The 12,135-nt window shown below is 42.8% G+C and overlaps 1 protein-coding gene across 1 annotated transcript; it reads left to right on the top strand.

Annotated features, from left to right (window-relative positions):
* The first annotated feature begins 3,234 nt into the window (after positions 1-3,234).
* On the top strand, positions 3,235-10,639 carry LOC138718373 (protein FAM133-like). The gene is made up of 7 exons (XM_069852837.1): positions 3,235-3,320; positions 4,019-4,090; positions 4,337-4,474; positions 6,503-6,555; positions 7,174-7,257; positions 7,492-7,584; positions 9,097-10,639. The coding sequence occupies exons 2-7, from the start codon at positions 4,021-4,023 to the stop codon at positions 9,145-9,147; spliced, it is 489 nt and encodes a 162-aa protein (XP_069708938.1). The 5' UTR covers positions 3,235-3,320; positions 4,019-4,020; the 3' UTR covers positions 9,148-10,639.
* The last annotated feature ends 1,496 nt before the right edge of the window (positions 10,640-12,135 follow it).

The raw sequence follows: 12,135 nt of genomic DNA, 5'->3' as shown, positions 1-12,135 counted from the left end.
GACATAAATCATACACAAATATTTTCAAATTCAGAGGCAGGAGGGAAGAGACCTTAGTTATCTGTACCTTATGGTGAGTTAGCGCATCTGAAATGTTTGTTTTGATCTTGACGCCCTTTTTGTTGTACAATTTCAGGACGTACTGGGCCACTGTAGGGGCTTTCTGTGTTCCTAGGGACAGATGGTGAGGGCCAGATTTTATTCTTATGTATGACCACAACTGACTTTAAAAGTCCTTTTGGGCGTACAACAGAGAGAATCAGGCCTCATGTCCCTAACACTTCATCACAGAAAGACCAAGCTTGGTTTGAAAATGGTGTGGCATTCTACGACATCAATCACGAGTCTTGGACATGGACTTTATATTGATTATTACTTTAATATTTGTCATGTATCTTTCAGAGCGGCACAGCTTGCATAATGACAACTGATGGAATCGTACCATCCGTGTTTCCTGGGACTTTCCAGTATGCTGAGTGTAAAATGCATAAAGTAATAAAGGACTTCGAGAATCAAGGGAGGCAAGAGGGAAAGGGTGCAGTCTATATCCCCGCACATTCCCAGACACCTCCACCTCCACCACCCCAAGCATAAAATAGGGATAATGACACTTGCAGAAGTGTTAGAACTATTTAAATGTTTGTGAAGAATTTTGAGCATGAAAAGAGCTAAGTATTATTAAAACTGCATTTCTAATTCTTAGAGTAGGTGATGGCATAGTGATGTGGATTAAGTGTTTAGTGTGTTTCTGGACAGATTTTGAAAGCATGTTCAGTTTTAGCCAGTCTGTACTACAATCTTTCCTCTACCTACCAGATGGGTTTACGATTTTGCCACGAATATTCCTTTTAAAATTTTGAAGCACAATTGATTCATCCTGGGTGATGGAAACATCCCTTTTGAAATACTGCCTGTTTTATAAGAAATTAGTTGAGAAAATTATTTTTTTTAAAGATGGCCTTCTTTAAATCGGTTCTTTTTATTACAATAGCTGAGATATTTATGTTAAAATTTTCAGTGATTTTTACTACTTATAAACAGGATTTTAAATTTAATTCCATGCTTAATTAAGAAAAAATATTGCATAGCATGAATTGTAAGGAATAATTTTGATGTTGCATGAAAAACACCAAAAATCTTTTCAATGATATTGTACTGGGTAAGTAACCAAAAGAGTGTAGGGTATTTCTACATCAGCATACAGTATGTTTTTAATGTATTTATTGACAGTTTGTAGTTGTTTGAATATTTCTTAATACGTTACAGGCATTTTTTTCTAGCCCAATGCCATAACTGTAAACGTAAACTGCTGGAAGAATAAATAATTTTACCAACTTTATGGAGTGAGTGTGGCGTATATTCCTTTTGGCTGGATTTAAGCACACTTTTTAGAAGGATGTGAAGTACTGGATATTTGTTTACAATCCAAAATTAGAATGAATAATAATAATAAGTGCACTTCACAGATATTTTGGTTTATACTTGAATATTGTAAAGGACCTGCACATAGAATTTCAGTAAATTCTAAGCTCAGCTAGATCAGATGAAGATCCGTGAGATTTGGGGATCCTTCGGAATCAAAACAGGCCATTATTTCTGTTTGGAGCAGGTTTAGGTTCAGCTGAGGTTAAATTTGTTTCAGTTCAGACCAGTGACAGGAGGTGTTTCAGTACCCCATGATTACTTCATGCCTGATAACATGGAATTTTAAATATAGGAATGGAAAGCTTGGTGAGGTTACACTCAAAATGTTGGAAAGCAGCTGACTTCCATTCCTCTGTGAGAGTTCGAACACTCACTCAGTGCCATGGAGTATCCCAGCCCCATAAATACAGCAGGTAGTGTGGAGGCAATGGACAGCCTTAGCAATATCATCGAATCATAGAATCATAGAACAACCAGGTTGGAAGAGACCCACCGGATCATCGAGTCCAACCATTCCTATCAAACACTAAACCATGTCCCTCAGCACCTCATCCACCCGTGCCTTAAACACCTCCAGGGAAGGTGAATCAACCACCTCCCTGGGCAGCCTGTTCCAGTGCCCAATGACCCTTTCTATGAAAAATTTTTTCCTAATGTCCAGCCTAAATCTCCCCTGGTGGAGCTTGAGGCCGTTCCCTCTTGTCCTGTCCCCTGTCACTTGGGAGAAGAGACCAGCTCCCTCCTCTCCACAGCCTCCTTTCAGGTAGTTATAGGGAGCAATGAGGTCTCCCCTCAGCCTCCTCTTCTCCAGGCTAAACAACGCCAGCTCTCTCAGCCGTTCCTCATAAGACCTGCAAATGCTGCAAAAAATATGCTGCTGCGGGCAGCATTCACATTGCGAAAAGGAAACCAGGTCCTTGAGCAGGACACAAACTCCCTTAGTTGGTTTACATGACTCATGTCTGTATGTGTGGAGATAAAGATACGCAGAATAGCTGTGTCCACGTACCAGTGCACAAAAACATGCTGGCAAGAGAACCATGGGCTGGGGGTGTGGGCTAAGCTCACCCTGAGATGTTCCTTGGGAGCTGTAGGAAGATCATTACAGGCTGTTAGGACTAATTGGAGAGCTGAAGAGCAGGGCAGCATCAAGAAAAGGTAATGGCCCTTGCTGGCCAGGCCAAGTGGGACACGTGGTGGGAATACAGGGAGGATGTCCTCTGGATCCTGGGGAGCACAAGCAACCTTTGTTTGGCACAGACTCCTGTGGCAGGAACCATTAATCTATTGAATCAGAATAGTTTAGGTTGGAAGGGTCCTTAAAGATCATCCAGTTCCAACACCCCTGGTGTGGGCAGGGACAACACCAGGCTGCTCACAGCCCCATACAACTCGGCCTTGAACACCTCCAGGGATGGGGCATCCACAGCTTCCCTGGGCAACCTGTGCCAGTGCCTCGCCACTCATTGTGAAGAAATTCCTCCTTATGTCTAGTCTAAATCTGCCCCTTTCCAGGTTAGACCTACCTCCCCCCAGCCCTATCACTACAAGCATTTGTAAACAGCCCCTCCCAAGCTTTCTTGCAGCCCCTTCAGCTACTAGAAGGTCGCTACAAGGTCCCCTCGAACCTTCCTCTTCCCCAGGCTGACCAACCCCAGCCACCCCCGCAGCGCCCCCGCGAGAGACCCCGCCCCCTTCCCCCCCACCCCCACTTCCCCCTCGCCCCCCGTCCCGCTCCGCGCGCTGCGGCCCCGCCCCCGACGGCGCGCGCACCACTTCCGGGTCGTGGTGGTGGCGGCGGCGCTCGCCGGGGCGCGGGGAGCGGGGCCGGGTGTGGGGAGCGGCCCGGACAGCGCGGGGGCGGCTCGGCTCGGCTCGGCTCGGCTCGGGCTCAGGTTCGGGTCAGCTCCGCTCAGGCTTCATTTGGATCGGGCTCGGGTTCGGTTCGAGCTCGGCTCGGCTCCAGTTCAGGCTCGGCTAGGGTTCGGTTCAGCTCGGGTTCAGTCTGGGCTCGGCTCAGTTCGTCTAGGGCTCGGGTCCTGCTGGGTTCAGCTTGGGTTCGGTTCAGTTCGTCTAGGGCTCGGCCTGGGCCCCATTAGACTGAACTTCGTCTCAGCTCGGGCTCTGTTTGGCTCAGGCTCGAGTTCAACTTGGGCTCGGGCTCAGTTTGGTTTGGCTGGGTTCGTGGTCGGTTCTGCCAGTCTGGAGCAGGTGGGTGAGTGCCAGCACAGTGTGGAGCGAGTCTTTTTCCCTCAGGAGTCCCCATGGGCTCCCTGCTTGGTAGGGTCGGAAATCCAATAGGTGCCTACAGTGTGGTTCACTGTGGAAGAATTGCCTTTTGCCTCCGTGCCAATGCGTTCTTTGAGTGTCATGGGACTTCCCATTCCCATTTTTCACTTCCCATTCCTGGTGCAAAAGGATGAGCATCTTAGCTCATGATTTGCCGTCCACGATATAGTTTGATAGGAGTGGCGGTGGGGCTGTCCCTAGGAGAACTCCTTGGTTCCCTCCATCAATGATGCACTGCCCTTCTCCCCACCCCCCAAAGTCTTTCTGAGCTGATGATGTCGGATGCGTTTTTGATTCTCACTAGGTATGGATAACGGGAAGGATGACAAAAGCAGGATGCTGTGTGCAGCTTCACAAGGAGAGCTGAAAGTCCGAGGTAGGCATGGCCAACCTGTCTCAGTGCGATGGCATCCTGTGTCTGATGCCAGTTACCATGTTTGACCCAGATGTTGAGCATTGTCACCTCCTAATGGTAGCAGACCATGGTGCACTGGAAGAGGGGGAAAGAAACCCCACCAGCTCCTCAGAATAGGGGTTCTTTGTGCTTAAGTTTTGTCAAGAGTCATTTTTGTAGACCATGTTTACTAGCATGCTTGTCACTGTTGCCTTGTGTAATCCTAAGGAAAAGAAAAAAGGAAACGCAAACGCAGTAGAAGCAGATCATCATCCATTTCATCCACATCGTCTTCTAGCACTACATCCACTTCTTCCTCCTCCTCCTCACGCTCATCATCAAGGTCGTCTTCTTCAAGTAGCAGAGGTAAGCTGTCTCCCTGCGTGCACATGATGTTTACCAGTTTTGATAGCACTCCTGGAAACATTTAAATTTTCAATGTGGCTAAAGCATCACACATTGACAGTGTAGAATACAAATCCCCCATACACAGAGTGGTTCCCTCAGTCCTTTCCTGTTGCTGCATTAAGGTACTTCTTTGCACACAGTATGCAATGTTCTTGTGCTAATTTAAATAACACAGAGTGAAATTTATTGATACCAATGACCAAGAAGAATGGTATCAATATGCAAGCATTGCAGGATTAAGACTTTCCATGCTAACCTGCTGTTTGCTTGGAGGACTTGGAGTAGATACTGTTTAGTATCTGCAACAGGAGGGAGTTGAGTTAGATCTAGTAAAAATACAGTCTAGCAACAGGACACTGGACTAACTTGGGTAACCTGCAGTTAAAGACGTTGAATGACAAAGGTTGTCCCAGTTTCGTGTGTCAGTTGTAGCAGGAGTGTTCCTTGGGACTACAAAATGAACGTTCTTTTGGCGTTTTTTTCTATCCATGTTTCTCCTTTCTTATTTAGCGACTGCAGCTATAACTCTGGCTGTCAGACACTGGGCAGTGGCTGGGAAAACTGAGAGGAGAGTGGGGGAAATGGTCTCTTGTTCTCTTGGGCTGTATGCCTCAACTGCCTTCTCCAGCAGATTAAATGAAAAATGAAGCTAACTTTGCTGTGGAAAAAGAGACATTGAGGAATGCAACTTTTAGGTGGAGTATGGAGGGGGGTTCCCCTCAGACAGGAGGCAAGTAGGCAAATCAGTGCTAGAACTAGGAAGGTAGGGTGGCTGAGTGTGGAAACGGGTTGAGCCTGTGAGGAGGCTGGATGATGAGAGATGGCAACTCAGAAGGAGTGAACAGGAGGAAAAGATGACCTGGCTTAGCCTAGGAAGTCAACAGTTCAGTGCAGAAGTTCAGTGAACAGTTCATATGTCTAGAGAAGTTCTTCTAGTGTTTGTGGTCATGAGAACTGTTGAGAGGATGGTGAGGAATAAAAACTGAGTCTGAAGGAATGTGGGCAAAGGGATAAAACTGGGCAAGTGTCTCTTCACTGTTGGTTACCGGTTTTCAGAGTCCGGAAGGAAACTCAGTGTTGTTTAATGTACCCGTTTCCCCGATTCTGACAAACATTTGTAAAAGCCCTCTGGCCAGATACCGTGTGGTCCAGTCTGTTGTTACCAGGAGTTTGAACATGGTGGTAGAATTACCATTTTCATTGTTTCTTCTGACGTTCCTGTACTGCGTTTGTCATTAGGAGGGCAAAAGAAGATTGCTTGGGCAGCTTTACCTTCACCTTTTCTAACTTTTGTGTCTATTTGTGCTTTGTTATATTCCTATAATGCTATCTTTTGCTTGGAATTTATTGTAAAGAAACTGCAGAGCTGATAGCTTGAAGGTAGCCTGTTGGAAGATTAGTAAGCAGTTCAGAGTCTGCCTAGGTTTACAGTCCCATTGTCAGAGCTGGTGCTTCAGAATCTAGTTTCTTGCATACCAGTCACGGTCTAATCTTTAAAATCTTTGATTGGCTTATAGAATTTGTGAGTTTCTGTTTACACGTTTTTTAACATGAAGTTGGAAGGTGAGTTGAGTAAGTAAGGAAAAGTTTTTCATTTGCCTTAAACAGTGATGATATATTCTGTGGTTTGTCAGCCCCAGCTGTGCTATTTGTTGTCTTCTTTGTGAGTCAGGATCCCTGGCTATAAAACAGATATTTGCAATCTGTTGAGCACAGCTGCAGAAAGAGGAGAGAAATACTGTCTCTATTCATATAATGCATTGGTGTGAGTAAACATTGAGTAAATCAGATACTTTCAGTTTCCACGTTACACCAGTAAGTGGCAGTAAGTTAATGCTTTTCCCAGGATTAGTTCCACCCAACGTTAGTATATATAGCTCTGTTAAAGCATTTTCTTCTTACATTTTGTGTTTCTGTATGCCTTACCTGTAACACCAAGTGCCCTTTTCAGAATGATAAACCTAGAGTGTTTTTGTTTTGTTTTAGATTCTCCTAAATCTAAATCAAAGAAAAAGAAAAAAGAAAAACACAACAAAAAGGTAAGCATTTACTAGGAGAAATACATAGTTAACAGGTAGAAAACAGTTCTTTGTATTTCACTAATCTTCAGTGTCACGTAGGTTGTAATGCTTTTGTCTGTGGCTATGTAAATCTGAATCACTCTTTTAGAGTTACAGCAAGGTGAGCTGACAGATTGTCGTATACTTGACTTTATACTAAAGGAGAAATAGTTTAACGGTTCCTTTTGCCAGTTGTTGCTGGTCCAGATAAATTTAGAGTAGTTTCTGAAGAGAATGGGAAATTGTGATAACTATAGAATTTCTGTTAGTAGAAACTGTAGTCAGTGAGAGAAAGAGGAGTAGTTTCTTGCTGTTGTAATATTTTGTTTTATTAGTACTGTCTGGTCGGTAATTTCTATATTTTGGGATTACATTAAAAGAAAGAATTGGAGATCAGACTGTTTCTGCTTCTCAGCATCTGAAGGGTTGCCAGCCCTGCTGCATTACTTTGTGTGCTTCAGACAGTACCTGTTCAGCAGTAGGAAGGGCAAGCAGTAGTGGCTGTCTTGACTAGCCAGGTTGTTAGAGCTACTTTTGAATTTGCTTTTTTACCCTTGTGAATCTGTAAGCATAAGAGTACACATCTTATACTTGTAGAAAAGGAAAAAAGAGAACAAAATGAAGAAAAAGAAAGAAAAGAAGAAAAAGAGAGAGAAAACAGGACCTGTCCAGCTTTCCAAGGTATGCTTGTGAGAGTCTGAAGTCCCATTATAGTTCTCATCTAAACACTCAATCTGTCCTGTCATAAAAATGTTCATACCGCCACCAGTTTTGTCATCAGCTAATAGAAACCTATCTCTATTGTTTTGGACAATTAGGAAGTATAAAAGATTATTGTCTGTAATTATATTTAAGATTTGTAACAGTAAAAATAAAGCAAAGCTTATGTCTTTCTAATACATGATCTCATTTTAGTTCTTGAAAAACAAGAAGAAAAATGAAAACTACAGCATGATAACTGGAAAGAAAATCAAGATGAAAATAAAGAAGACTAAGCAGGATAAAGAGGTAACAGTTAAATTAGTCTACATATCCTTAAGGGAAAATACCGTATCTTTTAATATTTTTCCAATAGTAGTCTTTTGTAGAAGAGTAAATCTTACAGTTAGGACATTGAGTTGTACAGTTGTACATTGATTGTAGCTTTTAATGTGGATAGATGCCATCTGAGAAATTTTAATTCATTCTTTTGGCAAGCTTTGTGTTATGAGTGGGCATGGAATACTCAGGCATGAGTAGATAAATCCAGAAATACTTGAGCAGATTCTTAGAATTTCATTCTGTAATGTTTAGCTTGCTCATGGCTTGCTCTGTTGATTTAATTTGTGCTGTTTTTAAGTGTCTTCATTTTCTTCCAGTCTCTTGTGATCGGTTGTGGTAATTGCTGCTTTAGTGTATTTTACTAACACGTGTGAGACTAGCCATTATTTAGAGAGGGATTAAGAAAGGACGATAGTAGCATTAGGACCATGTTCCCAATTGTTCTCTCAAAGCAGTCAAATGCTTTGATTGAGATACCCAGGGAAATAGACTCGATGAATAGCGTTTTGTGCTATTGCAATGGATGTTTGGACTTGGCACTTAAATAATATGTTGAGTCTTTTCAGCAGTTCCCATAGCTTAGAGTGATTTGCAGAGAGCTTCTGGTAGGAGTTACTATGTGTTAGAAGTGTTACTTTGCTGAGATATCTAGCTTGGTGAAGTCTGATTCAGCCATAACAGTTCATTCCATAGTTACCAAAGCAAACCTGAGCATTCCAAGTTAAATTTGATCAAAAATATGTTATTGTCTTTCAGTGGCACTGAAGTTTGTGTTAAATTGTTCTGAGTGCTTGCTAGCCTTATCCCAGTAACCTGCGTGTTAGAATAACTGGTGTCAAGTATTTCACGTTGGTCCTTTTTTGATTTATGTCCATGGTCACGAACATGTTGAATTGAACAAATTCCATTCTCCACAATATTTTTAAGATTCAGTGGTTGTTTTATAAATTGTGATTTTAAAAACATTGGAGGCAAGTGTTTTGACTGTTTAGGCTGTCTCTTATATGAAGAAAGAAGCCAAATTCATGCTTCCTGTTCTGTTATGCTGCAAGCTGCTGATTATGCATAGAAAACAATACTGCTTCCCAGAGCAAAGACTTGCTGTGTGTACAGTGAAATTTGCCTCAGACACCAGAGAACTGCATGGTTTTGCCTGCGAGTTCCCTCCTGAGCAGGCTGTGAGCAACATGATGACAACCCAGTGGAGCCTCCATGGGGAGCCACTTAGAAAATGTATCATGAAATAGTGACAGTGACAGCTTGTCTCCTCTAGCATCTCTCCTGAGTCCCCATTGTCTTGCACTTTCTCCAGGCACTCACAGCTAACTCGCAGCTAGTCATATCCAGCTGTGTGAATGTGATAGTGTTTGTTGTGTGGCATGCTGAGGTGTGAAAGCCCCACAGAAAGCAGGGTTATGCAGCTTGGGTCCGCTGAGTGCAAGTCTGTTGAACTGCTGCCTCTGCTTCTCTGCTCTACAGAGAGACCGGAACCGTGCAGAACTCCTTGAATTTCTGAACTCTGCCTTATAATGGAAAGAGTGTTGACCAAGGACTTGTACATGTACATATACCAAGCCAACAATCATCAGGCCTAGCAAAACACTAAAAGGAAACTCAGGGAAAAGGATGCCAAGTTTGACAAGACCAGACTCTCCTGCTGTGAAGACAAATGGGATGTCCCTTTTTACTGGCAAAATGAAGAGTAACTGATAACTTATTAATGAAGATCTGTGTCCTTCTTTTGAGATCCTAAGGTAATAGCCAGGCTGTGGTGTTTTAGAAGAGCCTGAGAGTGTGTTTATGACAATGATAAGAAATGACACACTGAAGTCCAGTAATGTAATTTCTATCCTAACTGCATGCAGAACGAACTCTTAGTTTCAAATGTCTTAGTGCTTCAAGTAGTTTAAACAAAGCAGAGTATTTGTAAATGCCTATTTGAAAGATGAAGTGTTTCTATATGAGTATTTTTTCCAGTAGTGGTTTTACTTGTCCTGAAGAACAAGTTGACCTTTGTAAATAGAATGTGCTTTTACATAAATGATTTTTTGACAGTTCATTAATTAATATATTATTTTCTTTCAGAGCCTGAGATATGATCTTTCTCTGTACAGTTTATTACTGTCTCTCACTAGAAGGTGTGATGGTAAAATACTCTAGAGCAATAATGGTAGCTGAGTGATTTTTATCACAAAGTAGAAGTAGGGAACATTTCTGGTTTTGTTTGTTTATCCAGATGAGTTGTTGAGAGGCAGCTCACTATACATAGTTTACCCCGCCGCACCCTTCTGGAGTTGTCATTCGTAAACCTAAAAACTCTGGAGTTGTCACCTGCCTTCCCGATCCCATGAGCTGTGTGTAAAGTCTTCCTTTGTCTGAAGTGCCTCAAGGCACATACCACGTATCTTGTCTAATTTAAAGAGAAAGCCATAGGAATGATGCAGAGGCAGACAGTGATGTTCCAGGTGTGTTGACAGTCCACTGTGAGATAAGGCAGATCTGGACGTACAGTTGACCCTAGTGTTAACTTGAGCATGTCTGTCTGTAGTTTGCTCAGTGCTAACTTGCTTCCTTCCAGAGCCTTGACTTTGGATTACCCAGCAGGCTTCTGTGTACGTAACCCTCATGTGGGAATTCCACTTGAATCCCTTGTGTAGCAAGTGCTTCTTGGGAACCCCAGCTTAAGAATGCTCAAAAAAAGGAGTTAAGTAGTTGACTGACAAGAGTATTGGGTGTACAGCGGTCAGAGGGTGGTGAGCTCATTAAAGAGCAAACACGGAAAACTCTTTGCGTCTGTGTAAGTAAATCTGAAGATTTCTACCATTGCTCAAGGGATAATTTTAAAGCTATTTTGACTTGTGAAACTTTCTGAAGATGCTTGAATCCTCTATTTTCCCTAGGTTGTTTTGGGTTTTTGTTTTGGTTTTTTTTGTGAAACATTTTGCCGTTGTTGCAGAGATGCAACTCTTCAGAGACTATTACATCCTTATGAACATAAGACATGAAAACATGTAGGTAAGAACAGGAGTTTCCTTGACTTTGAACATGGTGGTGGAAGTTTTTTTTTTGGGGGGGAACACTGTTCTGAATTGTCAGTAGGGTTAAAAACAAACAAACAAGTGTCTCCTCCTTTGTTTCACAGTGATTGTGCTTTCATTTATGCTACTTTGGTATCTTCCAGCTAGAGTTGCCAAAGCCCCTTGCCCAGATAAGCAACTTTTAACTCTGAAGTTCTCTTAATGAGGTGAATCCCAAACACAGTCTTAGACAGCACTAACATGCTTGCCATTACCTAGGTTATATTTTATGTAAAGATAGTATTATTTCTTGAAAATTCAGAGGAGGGGGAAGTAAAAGTAGAAATTTGGAAGATAGAAAGCAAATAGGAATGGGCAACAGGGAGATTGCACTCATAAAGAACTGTATTGGTTGGAGTGTTCGGATTTAATTGAAATAATCTGCTTTTTCCTGCCTTATTTAAGATTGCTGATGATTGTAAAAACACCTTCAGTGTTCAATGCTAATGTGGAAAATGCTAAGGACCTTTAGTAATATGATGTATCCTGTTCTGCTTCTCAGGGTTTTGGTAGTCACCAAACTTTTTTTTGCTTTTTCAGGACGGAGGAATTTTTCCTGTTCAGTTTTGACATGATGAATATTCTTTGGTGATGCTTTGAAGTACTTCTATGCCAGCACTTGTAAGCTATCATTTCTGCTGCTTAAGTTTTGCAGCAGTGATTCAGTTTTATTCTCTCCTGCCTGGTCCATTTGAGTGCTGTCCAAAACTTCTCTGTAGGCTCTAGAGCATGTCCAGAGAAGAGTGACAAAGCTGGTGAAGGGGCTGGAGAACAAGTCTTACAAGGAGCGACTGAGGGAGCTGGGGTTGTTTAGCCTAGAGAAGAGGAGGCTGAGGGGAGACTTTATTGCTCTCTACAACTACCTGAAGGGAGGTTGTGGAGAGGAGGGAGCTGGCCTCTTCTCCCAAGTGACAGGGGACAGGACAAGAGGGAATGGCCTCAAGCTCCGCCAGGGGAGGTTCAGGCTGGACATAAGGAAAAAATTCTTCACTGAAAGGGTCATTAGGCAATGGAACGGTTTACCCAGGGAGGTGGTTGACTCACCTTCCCTGGAGGTGTTTAAGGTGCGGGTGGATGAGGTACTGAGGGGCATGGTTTAGAGATTGGTGGGAATGGTTGGACTCAATGATCCGGTGGGTCTCTTCCAACCTGGTGATTCTATGATTCTCAGCAGTAGCAGCTTTTAGAAGCCTCCTTTCTTTCCTCCCATCTCCATGCTGATTCTTGCATTTCTAAAGAAGTTTGAGTTCATGTTGAATCCTTTCCTCCCCACTCTTTCCCCACAAGCACTGAGATCATGTGTAATTTCTTGGGACTGAGTATCTTTGAGACTGCTATTTGGAGCTGGCCAACAGATTCCAGTCTCCCTAGTGTGCTCAGGCCCATACAGTTGGAATAATTGTCCATGCTTTGCTGTCTCAGGAAAGAGATTAATTTTGTT

Source organism: Phaenicophaeus curvirostris, chromosome 2 (assembly GCF_032191515.1).
Source record: "Phaenicophaeus curvirostris isolate KB17595 chromosome 2, BPBGC_Pcur_1.0, whole genome shotgun sequence".
In the NCBI taxonomy this organism is placed as follows: Eukaryota; Metazoa; Chordata; class Aves; order Cuculiformes; family Cuculidae; genus Phaenicophaeus; species Phaenicophaeus curvirostris.
This window is presented reverse-complemented; position numbering and strand designations above follow the sequence as displayed.